General features: G+C 43.3%; 1 protein-coding gene across 2 annotated transcripts; it reads right to left on the bottom strand.

Annotated features, from left to right (window-relative positions):
* Positions 1-1,017: 1,017 nt before the first annotated feature.
* On the bottom strand, positions 1,018-26,291 carry PTGER2 (prostaglandin E receptor 2). Of its 2 annotated transcripts, XR_003515945.1 has the most exons (3): positions 24,385-26,291; positions 12,164-12,472; positions 1,018-1,588 (listed from the first exon to the last, which is right to left on the bottom strand). XR_003515945.1 is itself a non-coding variant. In XM_027572062.1 (2 exons), exons 1-2 carry the CDS (start codon positions 25,225-25,227, stop codon positions 12,254-12,256), a joined length of 1,062 nt encoding a protein of 353 aa, XP_027427863.1. In that variant the 5' UTR covers positions 25,228-26,290; the 3' UTR covers positions 10,788-12,253. The 2 variants fall into 2 exon arrangements, 1 of the variants encoding a protein (XP_027427863.1); XM_027572062.1 differs by lacking the exon at positions 1,018-1,588 and having other exon boundaries at positions 10,788-12,472; positions 24,385-26,290.

Here is a 26,291-nt window from a genome sequence, read left to right on the forward strand (position 1 = left end):
ATTATATTATCATAGTTAGGATCTCAGAAGCTATAGTCTATATGGAATTGGATGATTTTTTTGTAAATTAAAAGAAAACATTTTAAAGATATGTGTTCAGAGGTACATATAGAGTGTGTGTGTGCGTGTGTGTGTGTGTGTGTGTGTGTGTGTATTATAAAATGTCCCCATCACTCTCTTTCCTTTTCTCCTCAGTCTGTTCATTTTTGTTTATAACCTTTATTACCTGGATTAATTTAAGTTGACCTAACCAGTTTTAGCAGAGTTACAAACATACTATTGACCATGATGTTGAATTAATTTGATCTTCATTGATGTCATGGTAGGAGTCAAAGGTCAGGAATAGCTCCCTCAGAGACTTAAAGATGGGTAGGTGTGTACCAGGAGAGAGGAGCAGAGCACTGCACACTGAGGGGCAACATGAGCCAATGGTGGGTGAAACTGCAAGTCTCAGCACTGAGACCAGACACCAGAGGTACCTCAGGTGAGAGGAGGGAGTGAGCAGCCCCAGGCCAACCTGGCTTGCCTGCTAAGGAGCTTAGCTCTTACCCTGGGGATGATAGGGAGCCAGTGATGACTTAGAAATGAATTGGTTCTGGACAAGAGTTACAGGTTAGACACCTATGTCCTAGAGGTGCAATGTTATAGAGTAGTGTTCTATTTTTGGAAACTTATTCCATAAAAAGAAAAGCCCCAATCATGACAACAAACAGAAAAGAAATAATACAAAAATATATGCTTTTACAAATGTGTTTTAAGAGCTATGTGGCGAAGGCTACTTTGGGGTTTTTTGTTTGTTTACTTGCTCTGTTTTGTTTTGCATGAATTTTACCGAAGTTGTCTTCTTTCCTTGTAAATCTCCCTGTAGCAGACATGGGGATTTTTTTCCCAAAGACCTTTGGCCCCAATTAAAAATTGGGGTGGTTTGTCTCCAAACTGTGGGCCGACAATTAGACTCATCCCTTCATTTATTTAATAAATATTTATTGAACACCTATCATGTGAAATATTGTTCTGATGGCAAATGAAAAAGACAAAAAACCTGCCATTATGGAGTTTTGTTTTTTCCCACTCAGAGAGAACGACAATAAGCCCCTGCACAGGTGCGTGCACACATGTCCTCTCCCTTCCCCCAACTATAATGCCAGGTCATGAGAAGGGTAATAAAGGCTATAGAGAAAAATGAAGAAACTGAGGGGAAAAGGAAAGAGAGTGACGGGGACATTTTATAGAGTCATTTTACATTAGTCAAGGAAGATTTCTCTGTGGAAGTGACATTTGCACAGAGCCATGAAGGAAACGAGAGAACAATCAATGGGACCGTCTGGGGAGAAGACATGCACGCGTGCCTCCCCCTGTCTGCGTGGCACGGAGCTAGGCGGGGCAGTTGCTCAAGTCACTACTTCTTTGGTGAATCCTTGCTGTGAACATAGATGTAGATTCGGTCAGTCGCATCATCTCTGACTTCACCAGACTCCTCAGTGTCCCCAGTCAACCTCAGATTTGTTGGTAACGTGTCGTTAGTTAGAGACCAGTATGATGACGTTTGTATTGGTGCAGCTGCTGCTGGTGGTCTAGGTGTGTACGGCTGTATGGTAAGACAGTTTGGAACATCAGAGCGCTGGAAGCCGATACACTATCAATATGGGATCTTAATAATATGATCACATTCTCATTAAAGAAATCAATGATGATAACAGCAACCGTCATTTTTTTTTTTTAAGCATGTGAGATGGGCAAGTACTGCCCTTATGTTAGAGGTGAGAGAAGGGGCATAGAAAGTCTAAGTTAACTTGCTCAAGATTATACAGTATATGCCAAGAGTTAGGTTTGAAATGAGGTCTGTCCAACTTCAGAGTCCAAACTTTATACCAACCACGGCACTGGTCTGCCTCCAAGGGTAATGCCACTGAGAGCAGTATGGAAAATGGGCTGGGGAGGATGTGAGCGCTAAACAGAAGGAGGCAGTACTTTTGAATAATTTCCTGACAACCTGCTCCTTTACCTGGGCATCCTGTTCCCTTAGCCTCCAGAATAAACACAACTCTTCTACGCTTTTAAGCATAGACTTATGATTGAGCAGACAGAGTTCCTTTGAGGACAAGTTCTTACAGAAATTCATCTTTAAGAATAATCTTCATTTGTAAGGTTCAAAACCATATTGTATCTGTGCGGGTTGAACTGAGAAATAAGAAGGTTGAAGTCGGGCTATTTTATAGTTAAGAATGAACTGATGATTCTGTGGAAGCTGCGTAAGTCCACAAACTCAAGTAATCATAGCATGGGGCTGGACCTCTGGTGGATAAACTGCATTTTCTTTTGGGCAGAATCATTTTCTCTTATGATATCTAAAATTAAGTGGATGCTGAGATAGCTGCTTCCCCCCCCCCCCGCCCCTGCAAAATAACTCATGTAAATTCAAATGAACCCTCATAGTTGTAAATGTGTCTGATCTCCTTTTCCCTAATGGGAATGTGATGACAGGTGTGTGAATTCTTTAACCCAAACCATTAGCATCATACTGATGCTTAGCCTGACTTGGTGGTGAATGGATCGGAAAGATTAAGATAACAGCTCTTCTCCTGCCAGTGAGATATCCGTCATTAATATTTGGTTTTAGTTTTCATTTCACAGATACTCGTTCATGGCTCAAAAACAAAACTTGTGAGGAAAACTGAATCAGAGTGATAGAAATTAGATTCTGATTTTAGTTTACCTTGTTAATTTCTCCTATGTACAAATAGCATGAATTTTTTGGCTTTCTTTCTTTTGCAGGGACTGTGCCTCCTATTTCATTAAATTTTTTTTTTTTTTAATGCTGGAATCATCATAAACTCACGGGAACACTGTAACTTTTTTTCCTTGACTTATTTGTGATTAGGTTTCAGATGTGATGATGCATCCTTACCTGGGACTGCGTCGGACGGAGTGTCTCCAAAGACATTCTGCTGCATAACACAATATAATAACCCAAACTGAGAAGTTAACATGGCTGCTTCCTATCATCTGTTCTTCAAAACCCGTGTAAATTGCGCCGGTTGCCCCAGGGCCCTTCATAGCGATGGGGTCTAGTTCAGAACCACGCCCTGCCATTGGTTGTCCTGTCTGTTTGGTTTCCTTCAGTCTGGAATGGTTCTTCACTCTTCCCTTGATTTTTATGACCTTGACTCTTTTGAAGATTAACAGGTCAGGCATTTTGTAAAATATTCTTCAGTTTGGGTTAGTCTGGTGTTTCCCGGTGATTAGATTCAGGTTACAAGGTTTTGGCAGGGAGAAATACCACAGAAGTGACACCGTGTTCTTACTGCGTCCCATCTTCCGGCTCACAGTGCAAATGGGCTCCATTACTAAGGATGTTTACTTGGATCCCCTGGTTAAATCAGGCTCTGTCAGCATTTCTGACTGTAAAGTTACTCTTTCCCTTTTGTAATTAATGGCTATTTTGTCAGGAGTACTCTGAGACCATATAAATATCCTGTTTATGGCTCCTTGAACACTAATTTTCTTGCACAATCAGATGTTCCTGTTTTGTCTTACACTTTTTCTGCCCTTGGCCTGGGGTCAGACATTTCTCCAAGGAGCCCTGGTTCCTTTTAGAGGAAAATGGCATTTAGAGATCAGGAGCTGTGTGGTAGATGTGCTTATTGCTATTGGTTGGGGAACGCAGTTGCTAATCTCAGTCTCAGCAGGAAAAACCAGAAAACATACACGCCTACTTAGATATGTCTTTATTTCTATATTTATCTGTATAAATTGAAACACAGGAATTAATACCAATACCCCCAATTCAAATTCAATACTACAGCATTCATTCTACTTTTCTCTCTTTTTATATTTCTCTAGCAGTGACAGACCTGCTTTCCATTATCCTTAGCATGAACTGCTTGTTTGATAAATATATTTGTAACTAGTCTCCCATCCCCACCATCAGCCTTTCCCCCCACATCTCCATCTTTCTGCTCAATCTGCCCCAGTCTGAGCCCCTGACTGCCCCACTTGGACATCTGTTCTCACTCTGCTTGGGTTCTGACAGCCCATGCCAGGCAGCCCCCCAGGGCATGCCCTTCTCAACCTGCTCAGGTTCCTAAACTCTGTTGCCGGGCTGTCCCCTTGCAAGGATGCCCTACTCTCCCACTCAGGTTCTGAGCCCCTACAGCAGTTCACCCCCTGTGTGGATAGCCTCCTCATTCCCCTTGGGCTCTGATAACCCATGCAAGGCTGCTCCTCTGAATGGTCTGGAAGATACTAAAATGTGGGGCATCAAAACAAAAGACACAACAGTCTCTCCCTCCTGGAACTCACAATCTAGTGCAAGGAGACAGACCATGAATGTTATAAATATGTCAACCTTGAGGTATGTTTAAGGTCACTCATATTGGAAAAGGACAGACTAGGATAAAGGGAATGAGGGGTGGGGGGTGCAATTTTAGGAAGGGGAGTCAGTGAAGACCTCACTGAGAAGCTGTCACTGGAGTAAAATTTTGAAGATGAGGACGTGAAGAAGTGAGCCATGGCTGTCTGGGAGAAGAGCATTTATTCCAGGTTGTGACAGCAGCCAGGGAAGTGACCTGAGATGGGAGCTTGCTGGCCTGCACCAGGCAGAGCATGCTGGGCTGGGGGCTGGAGTCAGCAGTGGGGGAAAGGATTGCGACAGGGGCCTAGGGAATGGGGGCACAGCATGTCACCAAACTGATGTCTGCATTCCAATCCCAGCTTTACCACTCTGACTGCTGTTTGCGTATAAAGCTATCAGGTTTGTTTTTTTTTTTATGTGATTTGTCTCTTAATCCCAAATTCTGATCACAAAGGATTCCAAACAGTGGTATTTTAACCTGGTCAAGTAGGTCAACTAAAGGCAAGGCATTTAGAAAACTATTAATACTGATAAGTTTCCTCACTTAGTATATCTTTGCCACAGTTGGGGTTGCCACTATAAATTGAGGACACAGAAGAAATTTGTAGAAGGAGGGTAGGACTCTCCACCTTCCTCAGTTTTCCAGACTGGCACTTCATGGACAGATGTGAACATCTGAACTAGTGTTTCATCTTAGAAGTGAGCGTCTGACTCCCCGGTCACCATAATAGGTAGTAAAGAGAATAAAGATCCCACGTTTATAGTTAAGCTTGCCCTTCTTTTATTGGAATGCATACTTACACCAGAAGGATTTATTTTTACAGGTCAGAGAAGTGCCCACTGTGATGTGGTTATTGTGTCTTTCATTTTACAAGTAACGCAAGGTCAGGTATTTTTAAAAACATGAAAAGTTAACGTTGAATTTTCAAAAGCCTAAGCCTTTTTGGCTTGTTCCTCTGGGCTCTTCACAATGGGGGTATGTTAAGAAGCTTTCTACAAGCTGAAAGATAGTCTTAACTGTGTCCTCAGAGGTTTAATTGTGCAGCTGTTGATTTTTGAAGTGTTTAATTTATGATGTATCATGCATACTCTTAGGACTGAGATGAGTATTGGTCAGTTAATTCTGGCAAAAATATCATTTGATGACTAAAAGTAGTGAGTTCCATTTTCAAGGAAAGAGATTATTCTCTGGGACTTAGCATAGGCATCTAATTCCACATCATCTCAAGGACCAAGTTTTTAACACAAAAGACAAGTTTCAGCTGATAAGTTCAAAGCTCGCAATTCCTAGTCTGCAGAACCAATCCAAGAATTTATAGGCAAATGACTCATGAGAAACCAAATGACTGTGTGATGTCAGGTGGCAAGATCGGCACCATAATCATAAGGGGGATCTTATAAGAATGTCCTTGGTGAGCAACTCACTTCACCCCTGCACTCGGTTTTCCTCTATGTAAACTGGAACACTGTGCTTCTTTCATTTGTTGAAGGTTATGAAGGTATGACCTAATGTTAATAAGGCTTGTAGTACTCAGGCTCATTAATGAGAATATAATGTTCAGATCAAGCCAACAACTGATGTGTCAGCCCTCAGTATCGACTGGTTTAGAATTATGTGTTCGTGTTTGGTTCTGGCCCCGCATATTAAGGTGGACATTGATAACTCGGATAAGATCTGGGGGAGGCACCAAAATGGTGAGGTGTCGCATAAGTGATAGCTGAAGTAATCAGAAATATTTGCCTAGAGAAGTCCTGGGTGCTGTTTTCAGGAATAGGAAAGGTCGTCTGTGGCACATGGGTTGGACTTACTCTGGGGATCTTTGGAAGATGATATGTAAATGAAATCTGCTCAGTTTCAGTTTTTTTTAAAAAGATGTTAAAAAGATGTAAAATAAAATATTTATTTATTTTAGAGAGAGAGAGAGAGTATGATCAGGAGGAAGGGCAGAGGGAGCAGGAAAGAGAGAATCTCAAGCAGATTCCCTGTTGAGCACAGAGCCTGATGCGGGGCTCGATCTCACGACCCTGAGATCAGGACCTGAGCTGAAATCAAAAGTCGGACCCTTAACTGACTGAGCCACCCAGGGGCCCCTCAGTTTCAGCTCTGTGATAGAGTGTGTTTCCCAATGCATAACATATCCTGTTTGAATAATGTTTCAGGTACTGTCCCCTCTAAGCTCTCCTACTTGGCTCTGAGCCATGTTATATGTCTTGTTGTCCGTCTGTGTCTCTTGCTCTCCTCTCTTTTGCGCTTACACATTCCTCTACACTGTCCCATGTGTGCCAGTCTACATTGCATTCTCTGAAATACAAACTTGTCCTACATGCTGATTATCATCATTATTCTTGACAGTTACCCAGAGTCGACGAATAGATACCATGACCCCTGGCACCATGCCCCCCACCAGGAATGAGCATTCTGAGCCAGATGCATGTGAAGAGGTCAGAGGAGCCGTTGAACTGGGCTTCTAAGATGATACTAATCCTTAATCTTATTCGCATTTACCATGCCCAGGCACTGTGCTGAATGTCCTGCATGTATTTACTCATTTGAGCTTCAAAATAATTGAAGAGATAGATAATTTCATTATCCTATTACAGACAAGGAAAGTAAGAGTCAGAGAGGTTAAATAACTTGTCTGAAAAAGACTCAGCAATCTAGCAAATCTACAATAATCCCTGAATAAATCTAGAGTTTGTTGAAAGGACAAAGGTTGAGTCTGTGCATCGAAGATGATACACGACCCAGTGGTGGGCCGGAGAGGGGACGGTTTGTGCTGGGAACGGTGGGCTCTGGAAAGGGATGAGAGTAAATGAGTAAAGGAGGAGCAGAGACAGATCCTGTGGTAGCAGAAAGGGTAACTTTGACAGATGGCTTGGGAGTCAAACTTTGTTTACTCTTTTTCCATTTTGTTAAAATTTGCTTTCTCCTTGTGCTTCTGTCAGCATTTAAAATTATGCAGTATTGCTGAATTGCTACATATACTCTTTCTTTACCATAGCTGTGTAGACCCATCCCTGCTATGTTAAATTTGGGAACAACCTGCCCTGTATTGTTAAGTGATGTTTTTCTTTTCTTTTCCTTTTTTTTTTTTTTTTTAAGATTTACTTATTTATGAGAGAGAGAGCACCAGTGGGAGGAGGGGCAGAGGGAGAGAATCCTCAAGCAGACACCCCACTGAGCATGGAGCCTGATGAGGGGCTTAATCCCACAACCCATGAGATCATAACCTGAGCTGAAACCAAGAGTCAGATGCCTAACAGACTGAGCCACCCAGGTGCCCCTAAGTGAGGTTTTTCTAGATTTCTCTCACTCTAGTGGTCCACCTTAACAATGAGGCTCCAGGTCATTTCTAGACCAGCGTACATGGTTCCCTCTCTTTGTTCTGCCTAGAGATAGCTATATTGCTATGGGCAGGGGAAACACAAAGATGCTTTGGTCTGATCCCCCTTCTCTTTCTCCAATTATATAAAATCATATGCTTCCAAAGTTAGATAAATGTAAATGCCCAGCCTCAGGAGAGCAGGGCTAAGGACCAATATTTTGATGAAGGAATCTGTAGTATTTCATCCCCTTTCATATAGATGGGGCTGATTTCTATTCCCCAAGCTTGTTAGAGGATATTTGAAGTAGGAGGCAGGAAGAGAGGCTGCTCACTTTGTGGTTTCATTTTTTGTGTTGGTGCAATAAAAAAAAAAAAGAGAGAACATATTTTTAATTTACTTATGCTGGATATTCTCCACTTGCCCTCTATTAATCTACTCTCCCCCTGTAGGAAGGCCTTCATGGACTGCTTTACCCAGGCTCCCCTGACTCTGTGGATTACAGTTGGGTTTGACCAATGGGAGAAACAGGCCGAAGAGTAGAGAGTAGAAGGAGAGATCTTCCAGGAGGGTGGTCCCCTTGTTGCCTCCCTGTGGTCTGGCAACAGTTGTGCTTACTTCCCTACTTAAGGCTAGAGCTCCAATTGGGTGATGGCTCCTCCCTTGTCCCTTCAGGCTGAGGAGTGGAAGAGCTTGTGAGGGACGTCTCACCATCTCTTGCTGATTCCCTTAACTCTGTGCACCCCTCTGTATATGTGCTGCCGAAGTGAGCACATGCCCATCCCTCTGTAAATATTCCTTTCATTCAACAGTCCACGAAAGAGATGGAGCACACCATCTCTTTTTTTTGCTGGAAACTTCCCTGATTTGACTCGTGGCATATTTTAAAAATGAAACACTTTGGTCACGGAATCAAACCATCCAAACTGGACTTTAATAGTACATTCATTTTATAGGGAATAAAAAAATAGAATCCAAGAAAATTTACTTAACAATTAAAAGCATTGTAAAATCTATCCCCTCCCAAAAGTAGCTTTCTGAAATAAAAATTAATGCCCAGTACATGTCCTTGGTCTCCTGTAGAGACTAGAGTTTTTGTGACTTGCTAAAATAATATTTATTTCCATAGTATGCATTTATGGTAATAAAAATGCTTTGTGAATTAAAAAAATTATAATGCTGGGCGCCTGGGTGGCTCAGTTGGTTAAGCGACTGCCTTCGGCTCAGGTCATGATCCTGGAGTCCTGGGATCGAGTCCCACATTGGGCTCTTTGCTCAGCAGGGAGTCTGCTTCTCCCTCTGACCCTCTTCCCTCTCGTGCTCTCTCTCATTCTCTCTCTCTCAAATAAATAAAATCTTAAAAAAATAAAAAAATAAAATAAAAAAATCATAATGCTGTTAGGTGATTGGAGGTATGTTATAAATGCATCCTCAGGGAGGAACTCCAGTGAAGTTAAGTGTGTGATGGGGCAGAAGATCGTCATCAAATACTTAAGTTGCAACACCACCTGCATGAGTAGGCATTGTCCGCCCACACATAGAAACTTCTCATTTGCAGAGAAGACTGCTTCTCCATCTGTAAATGGCTCAAGTAGGGGCTCTTCCTAAATTCAGAAAACCATGAGTTTTGGCTAAATGAAATAAGCAAACCTTTACATGAGTGCCAGCTAATTGTCTTCCCCTGCCTTTCAATGCCATCAAAATTTAAACCTGAATATATTGGTTTTTTTCTTGATTCCAATCAGAGCTGACATCACGTGAACATTAGAACAACCCTTTCAAAGTGCACTGGCATGAGCAGACAGGGATGCCAAAAATTTAACTGAATTACACCGAGGATGTAGTGATTCAGACTGGATTTTCCCAGCCTCTGCCAACATGGTGGTTTTGGGTTGGCACTGCTTCTAGAGCTTTGCTCTGGCTCTGGGTCATCATGGGCCCAAACCCCTTTGAGATTCAGGTCTTTTGGAGGCTTTCTATAGCGTCTATCAGATCTTTGGAGATTCAAGGCCACACTTTAGTACCAGAATTTCCCAGTTCCCTCTTGGATGACCTGAGGCCACAGGGAGCTGGGAACAATTTGGCTCAGGGCCGACTACTCTGGCCCATCCAATTCCTGGACACCTAAATTTAGGGCTGGCATTCTGAGGTGAAAATCCACTATAGTTTCTCCCTTTTCATCCCACTGACTGTTGGGGACAATGAATAAAATTGGTATCTTCTTTTATCACAGTTCAGTTCTCTAATATACCAGGCTAAGCCCTTGCTTTTTATTTAATTTGAAAATGAGTCAGTAAGTGTAAACAGGCATGTCTGATGTGATGAGATTTTTAGAAAGGAAATATTTACATACCTATTCTAAGTAAATTTTTTTGTTACCTTTAAATTGCCATTAGTAATAGGTGATTGACTATTACATAGGATTTTTACATTCAATTCCTTCTTTGTATATGCAGACGAAACAACAGGATTTAGCCATTTAACACAATGCAAGGAACAAGAGTACATTAAGAAACAAAGCTCTAGAAACCTACTAGTTCTTAAATAAGTGGCTTAAATTCTTATATATTGGGCCCCCAGAGTGAATCATTGTGTTCCCACTCGTGGTACTATGTCCAAATGTGCCTTTTCTTTTTTAAAAGTTCTCAGGCATTATTCCAGAATTTTTGGGTAGTGGTGAGGTGGAGTGAAGGATTGTAGTTAACATTTTCATTTGGTGGAAAAAACAGTCATCTGATAAAAGAAATCAGTCTTCCAGATTCAAAGTAACTTCAGAATTTTATGTTTAGGAATTACTCATGAGCGTAATTAATCCTATTTAGAACGATTTCTTAACTTTAGAATACTTGTGTGCAGGGAAGATTTATTTACCTGTCCAGATTTCAGTTAAGTAAAATTTTGCCTGGTTTGTTTAAATTAGTGGAAAAGCAAACCACTTATTTATTCTTTTAAAAATAAGAGCTGATTTGACATAGATTGTGTCTGATGCTGGATTGGTTTGGAATCACTTTAAGTGATCACCTAGTTTGATAACTACTTATAGGAAATGGTTCTGTGTAAGCAATTCAGTAAGACTTTGGAAAAAACTAACATCCCTTTTTGTTTTTTTATAACAGCTGTCCTGTAATAATACTCACTGCAAAATAAATAAGTAAATAAATAAAATGGTTCTACTATTCTGAAGATCATGCTGTAAGGGGGAAAAACTCCTCTAATACCAAGTACTATACTGAATATTTTAATAACTAAATTATAATGCAACCACACTTTAAAAACCTGCCCGCCAAAATAAATATATTTTTTCCACTTTTATCTTATTAAAAATATGATATCTACTCTAGAAACTGTTATTTTGGGGAATTCATCAAATACTATTCCATTTTCAAATTTTTGTTTCATAGTTTATTTTCATAACATTTCAGGTGAGTTTACGCAGTAACTAAGATGATTGAACAGTGCAAATTTGCTGAAATATTTTGATGCCGGGTTTATACCATGCCAAATGTTTAGATTTAGGAACATATTAAGACATGACTCACTGCTGCATGATTTCCTATATAGTATGAGTCAAACCATGTTTCCTGGATAAAAGTGTAGATGCATGAGTTTTGCTAAAACACAGTCATCTTATCAAGTAAGATGTTAGTCACAGCCTCATCATGAGCAATAGAAGAGTTTCAGGGTTTATTGAGAATTGACCAAATTTTTCAGTTTTTAATTCTAATATTCGGCTTCAGACATAGCCACATTTCCCCTCCCTGGAAATAGAATGAAGAGTATTAATCAGAATTTAAAATTCTCTTAATAGCCTATTATTTCTTGTTGAAAGGAAAATTCCAAAAGTGTTCTTGATTACTCTTAGCACAATGGACATTATATAATAAACAACCACAGCTACTTTGACACACAGCTTTGACACACAGCTTCTAGAGGACTAGTAAAAAGGTGATGTTAACCAGCGGAGCCTTCTCTTTCACGCATAATACCATGGTGATTGAAGAGACCTCCCACATACACAAATAGGATGGTACAAAGTGCCTGTGATTTCCAAATTCATTGGCCAAACAAAGGGTTTGTTAAGCAACACAAGACACCGGTCTTAGTCGCTTCCATGTACTGCCTTCTTAGAGAAGACACACAAAGTTTCATCTGGTCTGACTGCAAACTGCGTGTTTATAACAACAGTAGCTTAGAAGATTAAAATAGAAAACACAGTAACTATTTAGGGTTTTAAACAAATTACAAAACCACATGCTTTCTCACTCAACAGGAAAGCTTAAATCAAAAGGCAACTGGATCCTCAAAGCAGTTGGTTTTTCCTCCGAAGACCAACCTCATTGACCTGCTCATGGAGGGTAGGTCTTATAGATCCTTCCAACACCTTCCATGAAGTGCCTTGTCAGCACCTCTGTAGCCCCAATCTATCGCTGAGAGGTTTGTTCACTCTGTTTGATTAGGGTGGCGTTGTTGGATTTGTAAACTTACTTTTTTCATTTCTCCAAGCAGCCATTTCAAAATGATCTTCCAGATGCTGGCTAATGAAGCACTTCTTAACTATTGTCGACAAAGGTCAATCTATTTACTGGCATTGGACTGTAGAGAACAGGAAGTTGGTGCTGCATCTTGTGTTCTTAATGAAACCCGACAACAGAGGACTGAACGCATTAGTCTCAGAACAGGAGGCCTAAGGATGGCAAAGACCCAAGGGTCAATTATTGAATTGATTGATAAAAATCTAAGAGCTTGGAGGTCCCACTTGTTTTTTTGGGCGGTTTCATCCATATATGCAAAAATCTGTAAGAAGCAAAAAGGAAAAATGATATTAGTTTTATATGGTAGCAGTGGACAGGCTTGGAGCACATGCAATTTCTTAAGAGCAAAATGTGGTTTTTTTTTGTGTACCAGGGGTGATGACAGATGGGTAGCAAAATCTCAGGCTTCTTCCATATGTTTATTCCTGACAAAAACTCTGAAATGTAAGTATTGTCTCCTTTTGACAGACGAGGAAGTGAACTTCAGGAGAGGTAATAACAATATGTTATATTTACGTCCAAATATTTAATCTGATTTAATTATCACAGTTCAGTGAGAAAAGGTACCCAGAGCATGGGTTCTGGACATGGGACTGCCTGGGTTTCAATCCTGGCTCCATATATAGCTTTGGAACCACAGGAAAGAAAACTAACCTCTTTGTGCCTCAGTTACTACATCTTTAAAATGGGTGCTAATGATAGCAATACTACTTCTTAGGTTTGTTGGGAGGATGACAGGAAGTAGTATGTGTATGCTATTTAAAACAGTGCTTGCTCAGTAAGCACCACAATGTTGTCCATATCTCCAGATTACCAGTGAGGACACTGACATGCAGAGAAGTTAGGTGACTTGCCCAAGTTCCCAGGGCTGCTAAGTTGGCAGACGCAGGACATACATTACAACTTTCTTGACACCAGTAAAGGGCTCAACCATGGGCTACATTCAGATAGCCTATATTAAAACAAAGGCCTTTAGAACAATATTCTAAATACTGGAAACCTGACATATCTTTGCACACTGACTAATGTTTTCAAACGGGTATACCAGCTCTCATCTGATTCCTTATATATTTTGGGATCAATGCAACTTTTTGGTAAGATTGAAAGGAATAGAACAGGACATGCTTGGTAACGATCAAACGCTTCACATAGCTTACAGAAAAGAGGAAAACAAATGGAAAGAAATCACACCCAGTCTTTTTTTTTTTTTTTTTTAAGACTTATTTGAGAGAGAAAGAGAGAGAGAGTGAACACAGGAGCAGGGGTCAGGGGAGAAGGAGAAGGAGAAGCAGACTTCCCACTGAGCAGGAAGCCTGCCTCGGGGCTGGATCCCAAGACCCTGGGATCATGACCAGAGCTGAAGGCAGATGCTTAACCGACTGAGCCACCCAGGCGCCCCTCATACCTAATCTTTGAAACCAATTTTGTATAATGTTCTAGGGACTTTCTTACCAGGGGAGTGAGTTAGAGAGCTCCAACTTCATTCCTCCACAGTCCTTTCCCAGAAAAAGGAATGGTTTATTTCCTTTTCCCCTGGTACTTATTCCGCAGGCATCTGGCAACTGGTTATACAAAGCGAATTGCAGGGAAGGAGAAGAGTAGTCATCTTTGGGTTGCTTATGTTAGCGCAAGAGCAGGAAGGTTTGGCAGCCATAGGTGTTTATGCCAGAGGATCTTGGAATAGGGGATGGAGGAGAGACTTGGCACATGAGCAAGGAAAAAGAAGAAGTGATGGTGGATTTCCCTGATTATACAGAGAAGAGGAAAGTTAGGTGGGAATATGCAATGGAGCAATCGTTTTCTTGTCAGCCAAACTATTTTGGCTGAGAAATATACAGTACTTATATGGTATGTCTAGGGGGCGATTTGGGAGTGTAGAAATTCGGGATAAGAGCATACAAAAGTCTGATAGATTCAAGTATATTAGTTACTACACAAACAACTGACGCTCTGTTGGAGAAAAAGTCTGTAGCGGAGTTTATGATTGAGCTTCACCAAAGCATGCGATGACAGTGAATTGGGCAGCCATACTGGGCGGTGTGGCGAGGGTTCAGTGCTCCGGCATCACAAATGGAGATGAGTCAGGTTTTCAGTGGCGAATGACCTGTACAGTATCATAGGACTGATCTTGTTAGAGTGACAGAGCAATGAGAAGTGAAAAATGGTTTTAGAGGATGAAGCAATTCTGTACTATTTGTTTCCTTTCCTTTTTATCCACAATGCTGGGTAATTTTTAGAAACGCTTAAAATTTGCATCTCAGGAGGTGGCCAAGAGTTTATAGAAGGGAATTTCTTCTTTTGACGCTGGGAAAAGTGACCCTTGAAGCTCCTGATGTAAGTTTTGTCTTCTCCGACCTCCCCATTTTTCCCCCCTTTGGTTCTTGCCTCTTGCCTAGAGTTCACGGTTTTTGATATTGTAGATACTGGGTTTGTTTTTGATTGTGAAATACACATAGCATAAAATCTACCATTTTAACCATTTTCAAGTGTATCATCAGTGACATTAAGTACATTTATATTGTTGTGCAACTGTATTGTCTATGTTTTTTGTTTTCTGTATATCAAGATGCTTTGACATCTTAAAAGCTTTCTGGCAGGGAAGAGACTGCCCCTCCCCAGGGCTACATTCTTAAGAACAGTCCAGGGCTCCCCTGAAGCAGTCCTTTGCTATGCAAAGTAACCAAGCGGGGGGGGGGGGGGGGTGCGGGGGGGCCTCCCTCTGACCCTATATCCCAGGAGGCAATATTCCTCTGTAAAGGCCCAGGCTGTCCTCCTGCTTCTGTCCCTTCTGCCTCCAGACCCACACTACTGTTTTCCCTTGTGGCCCTGGTGTTGGCCCTGGTGTTGTGCACAGGACCAGTCGGTATGATAAACTTTATTTTCCTGAGCCTCTCCCGTGCTCCTCTGGTGGCCGCCCCTAACTGGCCATCCGGTAAAAGAACACAGACTGCAGCACCACCATCCTTCTCCAGAACCTTTTTTTCATCACCCCAAACTGAAACCCAATAACTCTACATTCCCCTCTCCCTCCAGCTGATCCTAGACTTTAATTAATGCCTGACCCAATTGATAGGTCAGTTAATGAATGATGTTTCAGTGAGATTCCGGAATTCAGCTTCAGAGGCTGATAGAACATAAACACGTTTTTGCCTACACTACTAATCGATTTGCTATGAGAAAAATCTAAACAAGTGAGTTTTAAGTTCTTAGGATAGGCTCACTCTATAGGGCTTTGCTAAGAATGTAAAGTTTGTTTTGATACCCACAAAGTGGTACGGATGAAAATCAGTGTTCTTTAGATTCATCTTCTATGATGACATAGAATCCTTTCAGCCTCCCATGGAAAACTTCGTCTTGGCCCCGGCCGGGGGACTGCTCTTCTGAGCTACTTCCCTGCTATTAATGCGACTCCATCATGGTTTCAGAACGTTAGAGCAAATGAGAACTTTATTTGGTTGTTCATTGAAATCACCTGAGGATTGTTAAAACTACTCTGATGGCTTGCTCCCACCCCCAGAGACTCTGATATAATTAATCTGGGCTGTAACATGGGTATCAAGGGTTTTAAATCAACCTGGGTGATTCTAACCTGCAGCCAAGGTTGAGAATCTCTGTTTTAGAACCTTTATCCAACACCTGAAAGAGTTGAAAATTATTTATTTATCACACTTAAAAATAAAAGACCCACTTAAGCCTGGTCAAACAAATGACGTTGAGCTTCCAGAATCCAGTTTCTGATCATTAATATGCAATCTGATTTTCCTTTGGAAGTTGAACCCTTTGGAGAGAGCAGTTAATATTTACTGAAGACCTCTGTGTGTCAGGCATGGGGCGAAGCAATTTGTAGGCCTTATTCTGTTTAATCCTTACACCAACTTGCGAAATATTATTATTTCTATTTTAGCAAGGAGGAAATCAGGGCCTAGAAGGTGAGTTACCATGCCCCAAATCATACTCTGGGTAAGAGGGAAGCCACAGAACCACATTCCCAAGCAGTGGGACCAGAACTTGCCTTTTAGCCACCACACACTCTGCCAACTTCTACATAAAAAAGCCTGTGATGTGGGGCACCTGGGTGGCTCAGTTGGTTAAGCGTCTGCCTTCAGCTCTGGTCATGATCCCAGAGTCCTGGGATCATGCCCCTTGTCCAGGCTCGATGCTCAGTGGGGAGCCTGCTTCTCCCTCTCTCTTTACTGCTCCCCTTGCTTGTGCTCTCTCAAATAAATACATAAAACCTTAAATAAAAAAAAAGGCCTGTGATGTAAAGTCTCACGTGAAGTTCACCACTAACTGATTATGGTTTTGTAAGAGCCTTGTTTGCAAAGGTGTCACAAAGGTTTGTGGGTATGACTGTTCTTGTTTATCGATTTAAAAACCATGGCTATGTCTACTTGTCTTTCTTTGGGACTTTTCTTTCCTTCACACTTTTTTTTTTGGTAATCTACATGATATGTCTGCATAGTGCTACATATGTATAATTTATATATATGTATAAATATATTGGATGTTTACTAACACATTTTATTTAAATTTTTTATTGTTATGTTAATCACCATATATTACATCATTAGTTTTTGATGTAGTGTTCCATGATTCATTGTTTGTGCATAACACCCAGTGCTCCACGCAGAATGTGCCCTCTTTAATACCCATCACCAGGCTAACCCATCCCCCTACCCCCCTCCCCTCTAGAACCCTCAGTTTGTTTTTCAGAGTCCATCGTCTCTCATGGTTCGTCTCCCCGTCTGACTTACTCCCCTTCATTCTTACCCTCCTGCTAGCTGCTTCTTTTTCTTTTTTCTTAACATATGTTGCATTATTTGTTTCAGAAGTACAGATCTGTGATTCAACAGTCTTGCACAATTCACAGCGCTCACCATAGCACATACCCTCCCCAATGTCTATCACCCAGCCACCCCATCCCTCCCACCGCACCACCACTCCAGCAACCCTCAGTTTGTTTCCTGAGATTAAGAATTCCTCATATCAGCGAGGTCATATGATACATGTCTTTCTCTGATTGACTTATTTCACTCAGCATAACGCCCTCCAGTTCCATCCACGTCGTTGCAAATGGCAAGATCTCATTCCTTTTGATGGCTGCATAATATTCCACTAACACATTTTATTTAAAAAAATTTTTTTACTTGTGTTTTTTATTTAAATTCAATTAATTAACATATATTATTAGCTTCAGAGGTAGAGGTCAGCGATTCATTAGTCTTAATCAAGAGTCGGATGCTCAGTTGACCGAGCCACCCAGACAACCCTCTTTCCTTCACACCTTGCACAGTTAAATTGCAGGCAGAGGTTATTTTATGTTTACCTGCCTTGTGAAAGACATTTGGGTGTCCTGGCTATGGCTTTATATAATCCATTCTTTTTCTTTTTAAGATTTTATTTATTTATTTGACAGAGAGAGAGAGAGAGAGAGAGAGAGAGAGCACAAGCAGGGGGAGGAACAGAGGGAGAAGGAGAAGCAGTCTTCCTGCTGAGCAAGGAGCCCGATGCGGGGCTTGATCCCAGGATCCTGGGATCATGACCGGAGCCAAAGGCAGATGCTTAACCAACTGAGCCACCCAGGCGCCCCTATATAATCCCTTCTTTAAAAAACTTTTGGTGTCAGCTATACTTCAAAAAAAAATTTTTTTTAAACAAAAAACTTTTGGGGGGACAGTATTTTCCAGGCATATGATATTTTAAAGAAATCCCTTCCCCCAAATCCCAGGTGCTTTGTGGTGGAGGGAACAGGAGCCTCTGTCCCTTTGAGGAAAGACTGGGGCATAGGGAGGGCTCCAGTACCAAAGAGCGTTCCCTGCATTGTGCTTCCAGCGATCCCAGGGCTGGACACAAAGAGAGTTAATGCTGAAGTTTAGAGCTCTGGGCCTGTATATTCCAGGCTGATGGCTCTTAATTCTTAAAAAAAATGATGGGCACACTGGAACATCTACCCAGAACTCATATAAACACAAGATTTTCAAATGATTCAAAGTGATCCAAGTGCTGTCCATGGAGTTCAGGAAGAACCCTGGTCCACGGGAAGGTTTGGCTTGCCCAAATGCACTTTCCCTCTTCCTGGCCCTTCCCATCACCCATATGTCCTAACTGCAGAAGACTTCCGTCTAGTGTTCTGTTAGAGGGGGGCAATTTTAGGCAGCAAATTATTCTGAGAAGAATGAAGAATATCTTGGTCATATAAACTGAGGCACAGTGGATGTGAGATCAAGATAAGGATGGAGTTTGGTGGTCAGAAGCTACACAACAGAGGACGGGAGAAGCCAATGAAAACCGAGCAGACCAAGTTGCAAATTAACTGGGTCTTAAACCTTAAGGTGGAAAGAGACTTGTCTTCCTAAACACCGTGTTTCTGGAGATCAGTCCCTCACCATTTCTATCCCCTCCTATTCCATTCCATTCCCTTAAAAAAAAAAAAGATTTTATTTATTTATGAGAAAGAGAGAGAGCAAGCATGATCAGGGGAGGGGCAGAAAGAGAGGGACGCAGACCCCCTGCTGAGCAGGGAGCCTGATGCGAGACTCATCCTAGGACCCCAAGATCATGACCTGAGCCGAAGGCAGACCCTTTATTTTTAACTTAATACTGTGACAGGCTCTTGCCATGCCAAAAAAAAGAAACACCATCCCTAAAAGCTGTTTTTCTTTATCACAACCACCATTTTATAATGGCAAAGGAAAAGGTGTCAAATGAAAACACTCACATAGAGGAACATTCTCTTAAAAGGTCATGTGTCTTAAAATGATTTCACCAGGGCGCCTGGGTGGCTCAGCTGGTTAAGCGACTGCCTTTGGCTCAGGTCATGATCCTGGAGTCCCTGGATCGAGTCCCACATCGGGCTCCCTGCTCAGCAGGGAGTCTGCTTCTCCCTCTGACCCTCTTCCCTCTCGTGCTTTCTATCTCTCATTCTCTCTCTCTCAAATAAATAAATAAAATCTTTAAAAAAAAATGATTTCACCAATCCCCAAGCATACCATTGGTGATGCAGAAATGATAAAAGGATTTCCCATAGTTCATGGATATAACTCAAAATATTACCAAGCAAATTCACCGTGGTTATGCATGAAGAGTTTTGAATTTCTCTTTTATCCCTACTAGAACTGTGGTATTTTCCATGTACATAATCAACAAATTTCATAAAAGTTTTACAACCCCCATTCATGTTACATTTTACATGAAGACTTCCAGGAATGAACAGGAAACTCCAGTACTGTTTACTTGAGTTTGTTCTGTATTTTGAAGATCATATTTCCACTAATTGGATTTGCCTAAAAATTACAACCCTAAAGAATTTCTAAAGATGAAGACAGTTTTAGAATGAGCCAATGGTTCACTTTTGAAATTTTAGAACTGAATAAAATATTCTAACGGCAAGTAGAAAGCAGTTTAAAATGACCAGCAGCTGTCCACAGCTATTGGCAAAGTAGTGACCAAGTAACCTGACGTGGGTTGGAAATTAAAACACAAACAGTATCTGAGGCAAGAATGGAGGTCTGATATAATTTCTGTGTTCTGTTCCATTTCAGAAAAAAAAGTTTCTATTTATCCCTGTGAAATGGTGGCAACAGCTGATCAACATAAGGAGGAATTCATTAATTTATACACTATCCCTTTAGTACACAAACAGTTTAGAATATGTTGTTGGTCCCACGCCATGATTTCATATTGGGCAGCCAAATTAATGCCATTTCCTAACGACAACAGAGTTTGTTTTTTTTTTTTTTCTATCACATAAGAAATGTTTTATGTGTACCAACAAAAGATTTGATGTGAGGGGTAATCTGATTATTTCTCAATTTAGACCAGTATTTATATTAGCCAATCTCCTTAAATCTCAGTTCAGCCTTTCAATTCACAGGACTGTGGAGACGAAAGAAAGGAACCGCACACTTGGCCCCAGCTCAGGCCCCTTGATGGGCATGGAAAAAAAGGTCTTTGCCATTTTATTTTTAAAGTGAACAAGTTGGGAGGGCACCTGGGTGGCTCAGTCAGTTGAGTGTTGATTCTTGGTTTTTGGCTCAGGTCATGATCTTAGGGTTGTGGGATCGAGCCCCCCCCCCATCCCGTACTTAACATTGAGGCCGCTTGGGATTCTTTCCCCCTCTGTTCCTCCTGCTGAGCAAGGAGCCCGATGCGGAGCTTGTTCCTCCCTCCCCACCCCAAACGGGGTGTGAGTGCTCTCTCTCTCTCTCTCTCTCTCTCTCTCTCTCGCTTTCAAATAAATAAATAAATAAATAAAATCTTAAAAAAAAGCTAACAGGTTGGAATTGAGACAAAGTGGTCTAGATACTTATAACATCTTCACCATTCCTTTATGAAATCTTTTCACACGTTACCCCTGAAAGAAGTACTTTTTCTCTGATAGTACTGTGGTTAAGAGGATAGACTCTGTTCATTTTTAAACTGTCTGGCTTTGAATCCCAGCTCTAACACTCACTAGCTGGGGGACCCAGGGTGTTATTTGCCTCATCCGTAAAACAGAAACAATAATACTATCTATTTTGCAGGTTGTTGTGAAGATAATGGGTTAGTTAGTGTATGTAAAAATTAACAGTCAAAAAGTTAGCCATTTGGATGTTGATAATAATGATATTTGAAGGTTGAACTTGACTTCATTACAGGGTGCTGGCTATTTTACATTTCCATAGTTATCACTTCCAAACATTGGAAGTCCCAGTTAGGATGTGTGGAAGACTGGTGTTCTTGGAGGAAGCAGTAATTCTAACCTGCCCCCACCTTGGGACAATGCTGACATGAATGGTTCCAGGTTTCCTAAATTTCCCACTCCCCTCCCCTCACTCCTGGATCGCTGGAAAAGGCTGGTGCCCCATTGGGTACACAGCTGTGAAATCTCTTTACTGGGCCAGTGGTGTGGCCCATTTTTGAGGGACATAGAAAGCAGCTCTGTTATCCTAAGGAAGAAACAGACAGGGAGAGAGTAGATTGCTAGTAACTTTCTGGGAATAAGGAAGTCAATTAGCTGGAATAGCTCATTAATAATCACTTTACATTGATTACATTTTGAAGTGAAAATATTTTGGATATACTGGGTTAAATAAAATTATTGATTAATTTTTACCATTTCTTTTTACATTTTGTTATTTGGCTAATAAAACATTTAAAATCCCATATGTGGCTCAATGTACTTCTATTGGACTGCGTATGTTCTGTTGGAGGAACAGGAGAATTTCTGAAGGCCACCACAAGTCTTTGCCTTGAATAACAGTGTCCCAGTTAGGATTTGTGGAAAAGATACCTGCCTTGTGTGGGAGATTAGTGAAGGCCATTTCTGACCATAGTTTTAGTGTGGGCCAAGTAGATGAAAAGGACATTGAGGGGAAAGTGTTCCCCCTCCCAGGGCCCATGGCAAGCATTCTGAAATAGCAGAATGTATGCACCAAACAGTAGCTGCAACTTTGGAATCATCAAGTAAGCCCTCCACGAGATAACCAAAATCAGGACACTACAGCATTTCATAAGGTTTAAAGTGCTGTGCAAATGACTGTTTCTAACAAGAATTGATAATCTATTGACAAAGTAAAATTAGTCAATGGTCAAAGTAAATTTCCTTACTAAAAGACAACTTGATACTCCCCATTCAAGGTACAGTTCAAATATCGATTTGGGGCCTCGTGAGTTACCCATTCTTCATCTGGATAACATGTCATGTTAGCCCCAAGGCAAGGGTCAGCGTGTCTGGCTTTCTGATTATGTTTGCCCTAGGTTTTCCCTACTCTTTGGGAATCTTGGCCGTGAATCCATGCAGAAGCAAACCCGGATAATATTTGCTGATAGTGTCAATGCCTCTATCATAAAGGGCCCTCATAATCTTCACCTGGCGTCCTCAAGCCATAAGCAGGCAATCTAAATAAAAACACAGCTTCAAAGCAAGGCTCCTGCTTCTAACCAGACTTCTAGCTCTAAGCCCCTTCCATTTGGCAACTCTGGAGCTGCCCCTGGCTTAATAGTAAATAAAGGGGGAAGATAAATATTCATAAAACTGTGTGTGTGTGTGTGTGTGTGTGTGTGTGTGTGTGTGTGTGTGTGTGTTTGGACAGGGAGACTTGGAAATCAACATATAGCAATGATTGACTTCTCATGATAAAAGGCAAATTGACTTGAAAACAGAGGAACCTGTTGAAAATCACTGCCTTTATGTTTTATAATATATTTATGCAATGGGTTAGTCATGATCAAAGGAGAGACCTTTCCCTCCTGTTGTCTTCCTCTAAAGGGTTTAGGGAATAAAAATCCTGTTCACAAGCATGAGGTCCCCTTGGAGCCCATTCCCAAGCCATTTAAGTGGCTGGGGGTAGGGGCTATTTTTAATTATACACTCAAAAATCACAGACGAGCCTCCAAGAACTGACCTCCCAATTCTCACCGGGCCAAGACTGGCACTGCCCAACTCAGAAAAGGTTTATGGCCTCTAAGTTGGATTCTAAGTTGTTTAGTGGAACTGGAAATGCTTTTTCTCTTATAGATACGTGTTCTGCATCTTCATCCCAACCCAAAAAAGTTGATTTAACTCCTAACATGACATCAAAAGTTTCTACTAGTAACACAAAAGAAAGGCGTAGAAGCCGTGCCGGTTTCTACATCACAGCCTTTCTGCTGTACAAACTCCCCGGTTCAGGGTGGAATGGAAGAGGCAGGGTCCCGCAGTGCTACCTCGGTTCATAAGGGGGTACCTTCCCGTCACTTATGGATTCAGACTAGCTTCTGCCCTGACGGTGAATGGGGTAGGAGTGTGAGGACAATGGGGACCAGGGAGAAGAGAACATAGCTGTGAATCAGTTCATGTAGGAGGACGGGTGTCCTTTCCCACCCCGAAGGAGGAGCATATGAAGATAATCCACAGCAGTGATGGAGGCGGGAAGTAAGATAAAGTTACTGCTTTAGTTCCTACAGCTCAGACCTGCTAATGGTAGGCACTGTCTAGCTCTTTCTTTTCTCCAAGACTGTGGCTGGTGGGGTTCACTGCCGACTGCTTACTCCCTGTAGGGTCAGTCTTGTTCTTTTGAAGAGTGGGAAGTGGGGCTACCAAAACTCCTCGGCCCCAGCTTCTGGTAAGAGGCCATGCTCAGACACATCCCGGGCTCAGCTACCTGTGTTACGCCTGGGGAGGCTCAAACTCACAGCAACACGGAACTAACGGCTCAGCTTGCCCCAAACTAGGACAGCATGCCATTCCCAAACCTGGGCTCCTGTCTTCAGTTTCCTGGGTCAGCCTCTGGCTTGCTGGGTCATGGAACCAGCTGGACGTGCCTAACTCCCACCCCTGAGATGGACCAGCCATTCCTGCGTGTGGCTTTGTGCTCAACAAATGCCTGACTATAAGCTGAAGAACACCTGTAGATATTTCTGATAGTGATATGAAGAGGATATTTTGTAAGAAGATACAAATGCCTCCTTTAGAGGGATTGCAAAAGCTTAGCAAGAGGTCTCCCCAAGCAACCATCTTTCCCTGTAATTATCATTATGGACATAATATAATGTCCACATTTTTTTTCATGGCCACAAAGAGTTACGCTCCTAATATGTAAATTGGGAAACTTGTAAAGTCTGTGTTTGTTGAACTTTTAGGACAAGTAATGAATGCTCTGAGCTTACCAACAGGGACGCTTCTCACCTAGGACCATTCTCAATGGCAGCTAGAATGCTGGGTGTTGGGTACCACATTTTGTGTTGGGAGAAACAGAAGGCAAAGCATGGAGAACTCGCACCAGTGAGTGGGGAATACCTAGAGGCGAACTGCAGCTCAGGGAAGTCAGGTTGTAGCTGATACCCATCCACAGGTGGAAGGGGCTGCCTCCTCCTCAGGCACGCAGCCAGGCTGGCAGAGGCGGACAGGGACATATCCCCCCTTTTAACTCTAGGCTGGGGGTCTGGGCCGCTTAGTGGCGAGCCAAGGATCCCTTTCAGGGGGACTGTATTAGGTGTGAGAAACACTGGCATAGAGCTGCCAAAGGCCAGGGTTAGGGAAGGAAGGAAGTGGGGTGAAGGTGAGAAGCGAGAAGAGAAGGCTCTAGACCTCAAGAATCAGAAGCTATTTTTAGAAGTTGCAGAGGTATGGCGGTGGACAGTGTGGGAGTGAGAGGGGAGAGAGTGAGAAAGATGCTCAGAGCTGGGCTGTGGAAACCAAGTGAGTTAACTCACCGTGAAAGGCAAGGAGCAGACCGCAAAGGTGATGGTCATAATAGCCAGGAGAATGAGGTGGTCCGTCTCCTCCGCCATGGACACCCTTTCCCCTCTCCTGCGGGTCCCAGGGCCATCCCGGCAGCTGCCCAAGGAGGGTCCGCAGCGACTTCTCCTGCTCCGACGGTGCATGCGGATGAGGTTGAGGATGACACTGAAGTTGCAGGCGAGCACCGCGACGATGAGGAGCAGTAGCACGGTGGCGTACAGCTGCAGGTACGTGGTCTCCTCGGGCTGGATGAAACACCACGTCCCGGGGCAGTACTGGACGTACTGCTTGGAGTCCAGCAACGGCAGGGAGCAAAAGAGCAGAGAGACCGTGTAGATGGCGGGCAGCACAGCCAGGCCGCCTCGGCGCGTGACCCAGCGCTGGTAGAAGTAGGGGTGCCCGATGGCTAGGTAGCGCTCCAGGGCCATGGCGAAGAGCATGAGCATCGTGGCAAGGCTGAAGAAGGTCATGGCGAAGGCGAAGTAGGTGCACGCGCGGCGCTTAGGCGCCAGTGCCACCAGGGTCTGGTTCCGAGCGTAGGAAGCCAGCACCACCGGGCTGATGAGGCAGGTCCCAAGCAGGTCGGTGAACACCAGCTCCGTCACCAGCACGTGGAACAGGGAGATAGAGTTGCCGCGTCCTGCGCTGCGTCCCGCGTCCCCCAGCCAGCGGCGCGCCAGCAGCGCCAGCGCGATGAGGTTCCCCAGCACCCCGGCCGAGAACATCACCGAGCTGATGGCCGGGCTTTCGCCGGAGCGGAGCCACTCCAGAGACCTGCAGTCGTTCGGCAAGGAGTCATTGGAGATATTGCCCATGGCGGAGTTGCCGGGAGGAGAGATGCGCCCTCCTCTCCCGCCTCGTACCTGGGAGGACGAGGGTCTGAGAGCAGGAGTGCTCCGAGAAGCTGAAGGAAAGGGGGAGGGACCCAAGTCCAGAGCCCCCTTCCGGCCCCCAGCTCGCCCGGGGCGGACTCGGCCCCAGGGTTCGCGTTGCTCTCGGAGAGGCCACCGCTAGGCTGCAGCATCCGGGCGGCGCTCGAGGTTCCTCCGCCGATCCGCGCACACCTCAGCCTGTAGCCCGCGCCCAGCGGCAGCCGCCACCGCTTCCGCACCCTCCTGGGGACGGACTCAGACGCGGGGTCACGGTGCCCGAGGCTAGCGCCCGCCAGCTACCCAAGAACTAGAACGCGCGCCACACCCCGTGGGGGCACTGCGAGTCCCTCAGCCGGGACGGAGGGGGCGGGGGCGCGGTGTCCCCCCGTTCCGTTCCCTTGGGGTTGGGTGCTGGAAGCCGCACGGCCGCTGACCTTGGCTAGGAAGCGTTTAGCCCCAGCAGAGGGCCGGGAGGGAGTGCGGGGCACTTGTGCGGTGTGCGCAGAATTCACCCAAGGCAACAACGGGAAAGCAAAGTGACTCGCCAAACATTAGAGTAGTTAGAAGGACCCAGCCCCGGGAGATGTGTATAAGAAGGGAACAACAGGCACCAAAGACCTCTTGCAGTAGGACCAATATCTTCTTTTTCTTTTTGTTTTGACATTCTCAGGAAGATAAACTAAGAGGGCGGGACCAAAATTAGGAGGAAGTGAAAAGCTCGCCTGGTTTTCCAAGGAACCAAACCGCGCGCACCGCTGAGCTATCTGTTGCACTGTTGGCTTTGATTCAGTTGCCAGCATTTCGCCTTTTTCTATGTCTGCCAGCATTTCGCCTTTTTCTATGTCAACACCCTAACGGATCACCACTTGTTTAAGCAAGCAAGAAAAGAAAGAAAAGAAAAGAAAAAGAAAGAAATGTTCCTTGTGTGTAGAATTGTGTTTGTGAACACGGCTTGAAATCTCTGCACATTGTTCTCTAGTCAAGCACAGCCTTGAAAGAAAATCTTG

This window comes from Zalophus californianus, chromosome 6 (assembly GCF_009762305.2).
Source record: "Zalophus californianus isolate mZalCal1 chromosome 6, mZalCal1.pri.v2, whole genome shotgun sequence".
In the NCBI taxonomy this organism is placed as follows: domain Eukaryota; kingdom Metazoa; phylum Chordata; class Mammalia; order Carnivora; family Otariidae; genus Zalophus; species Zalophus californianus.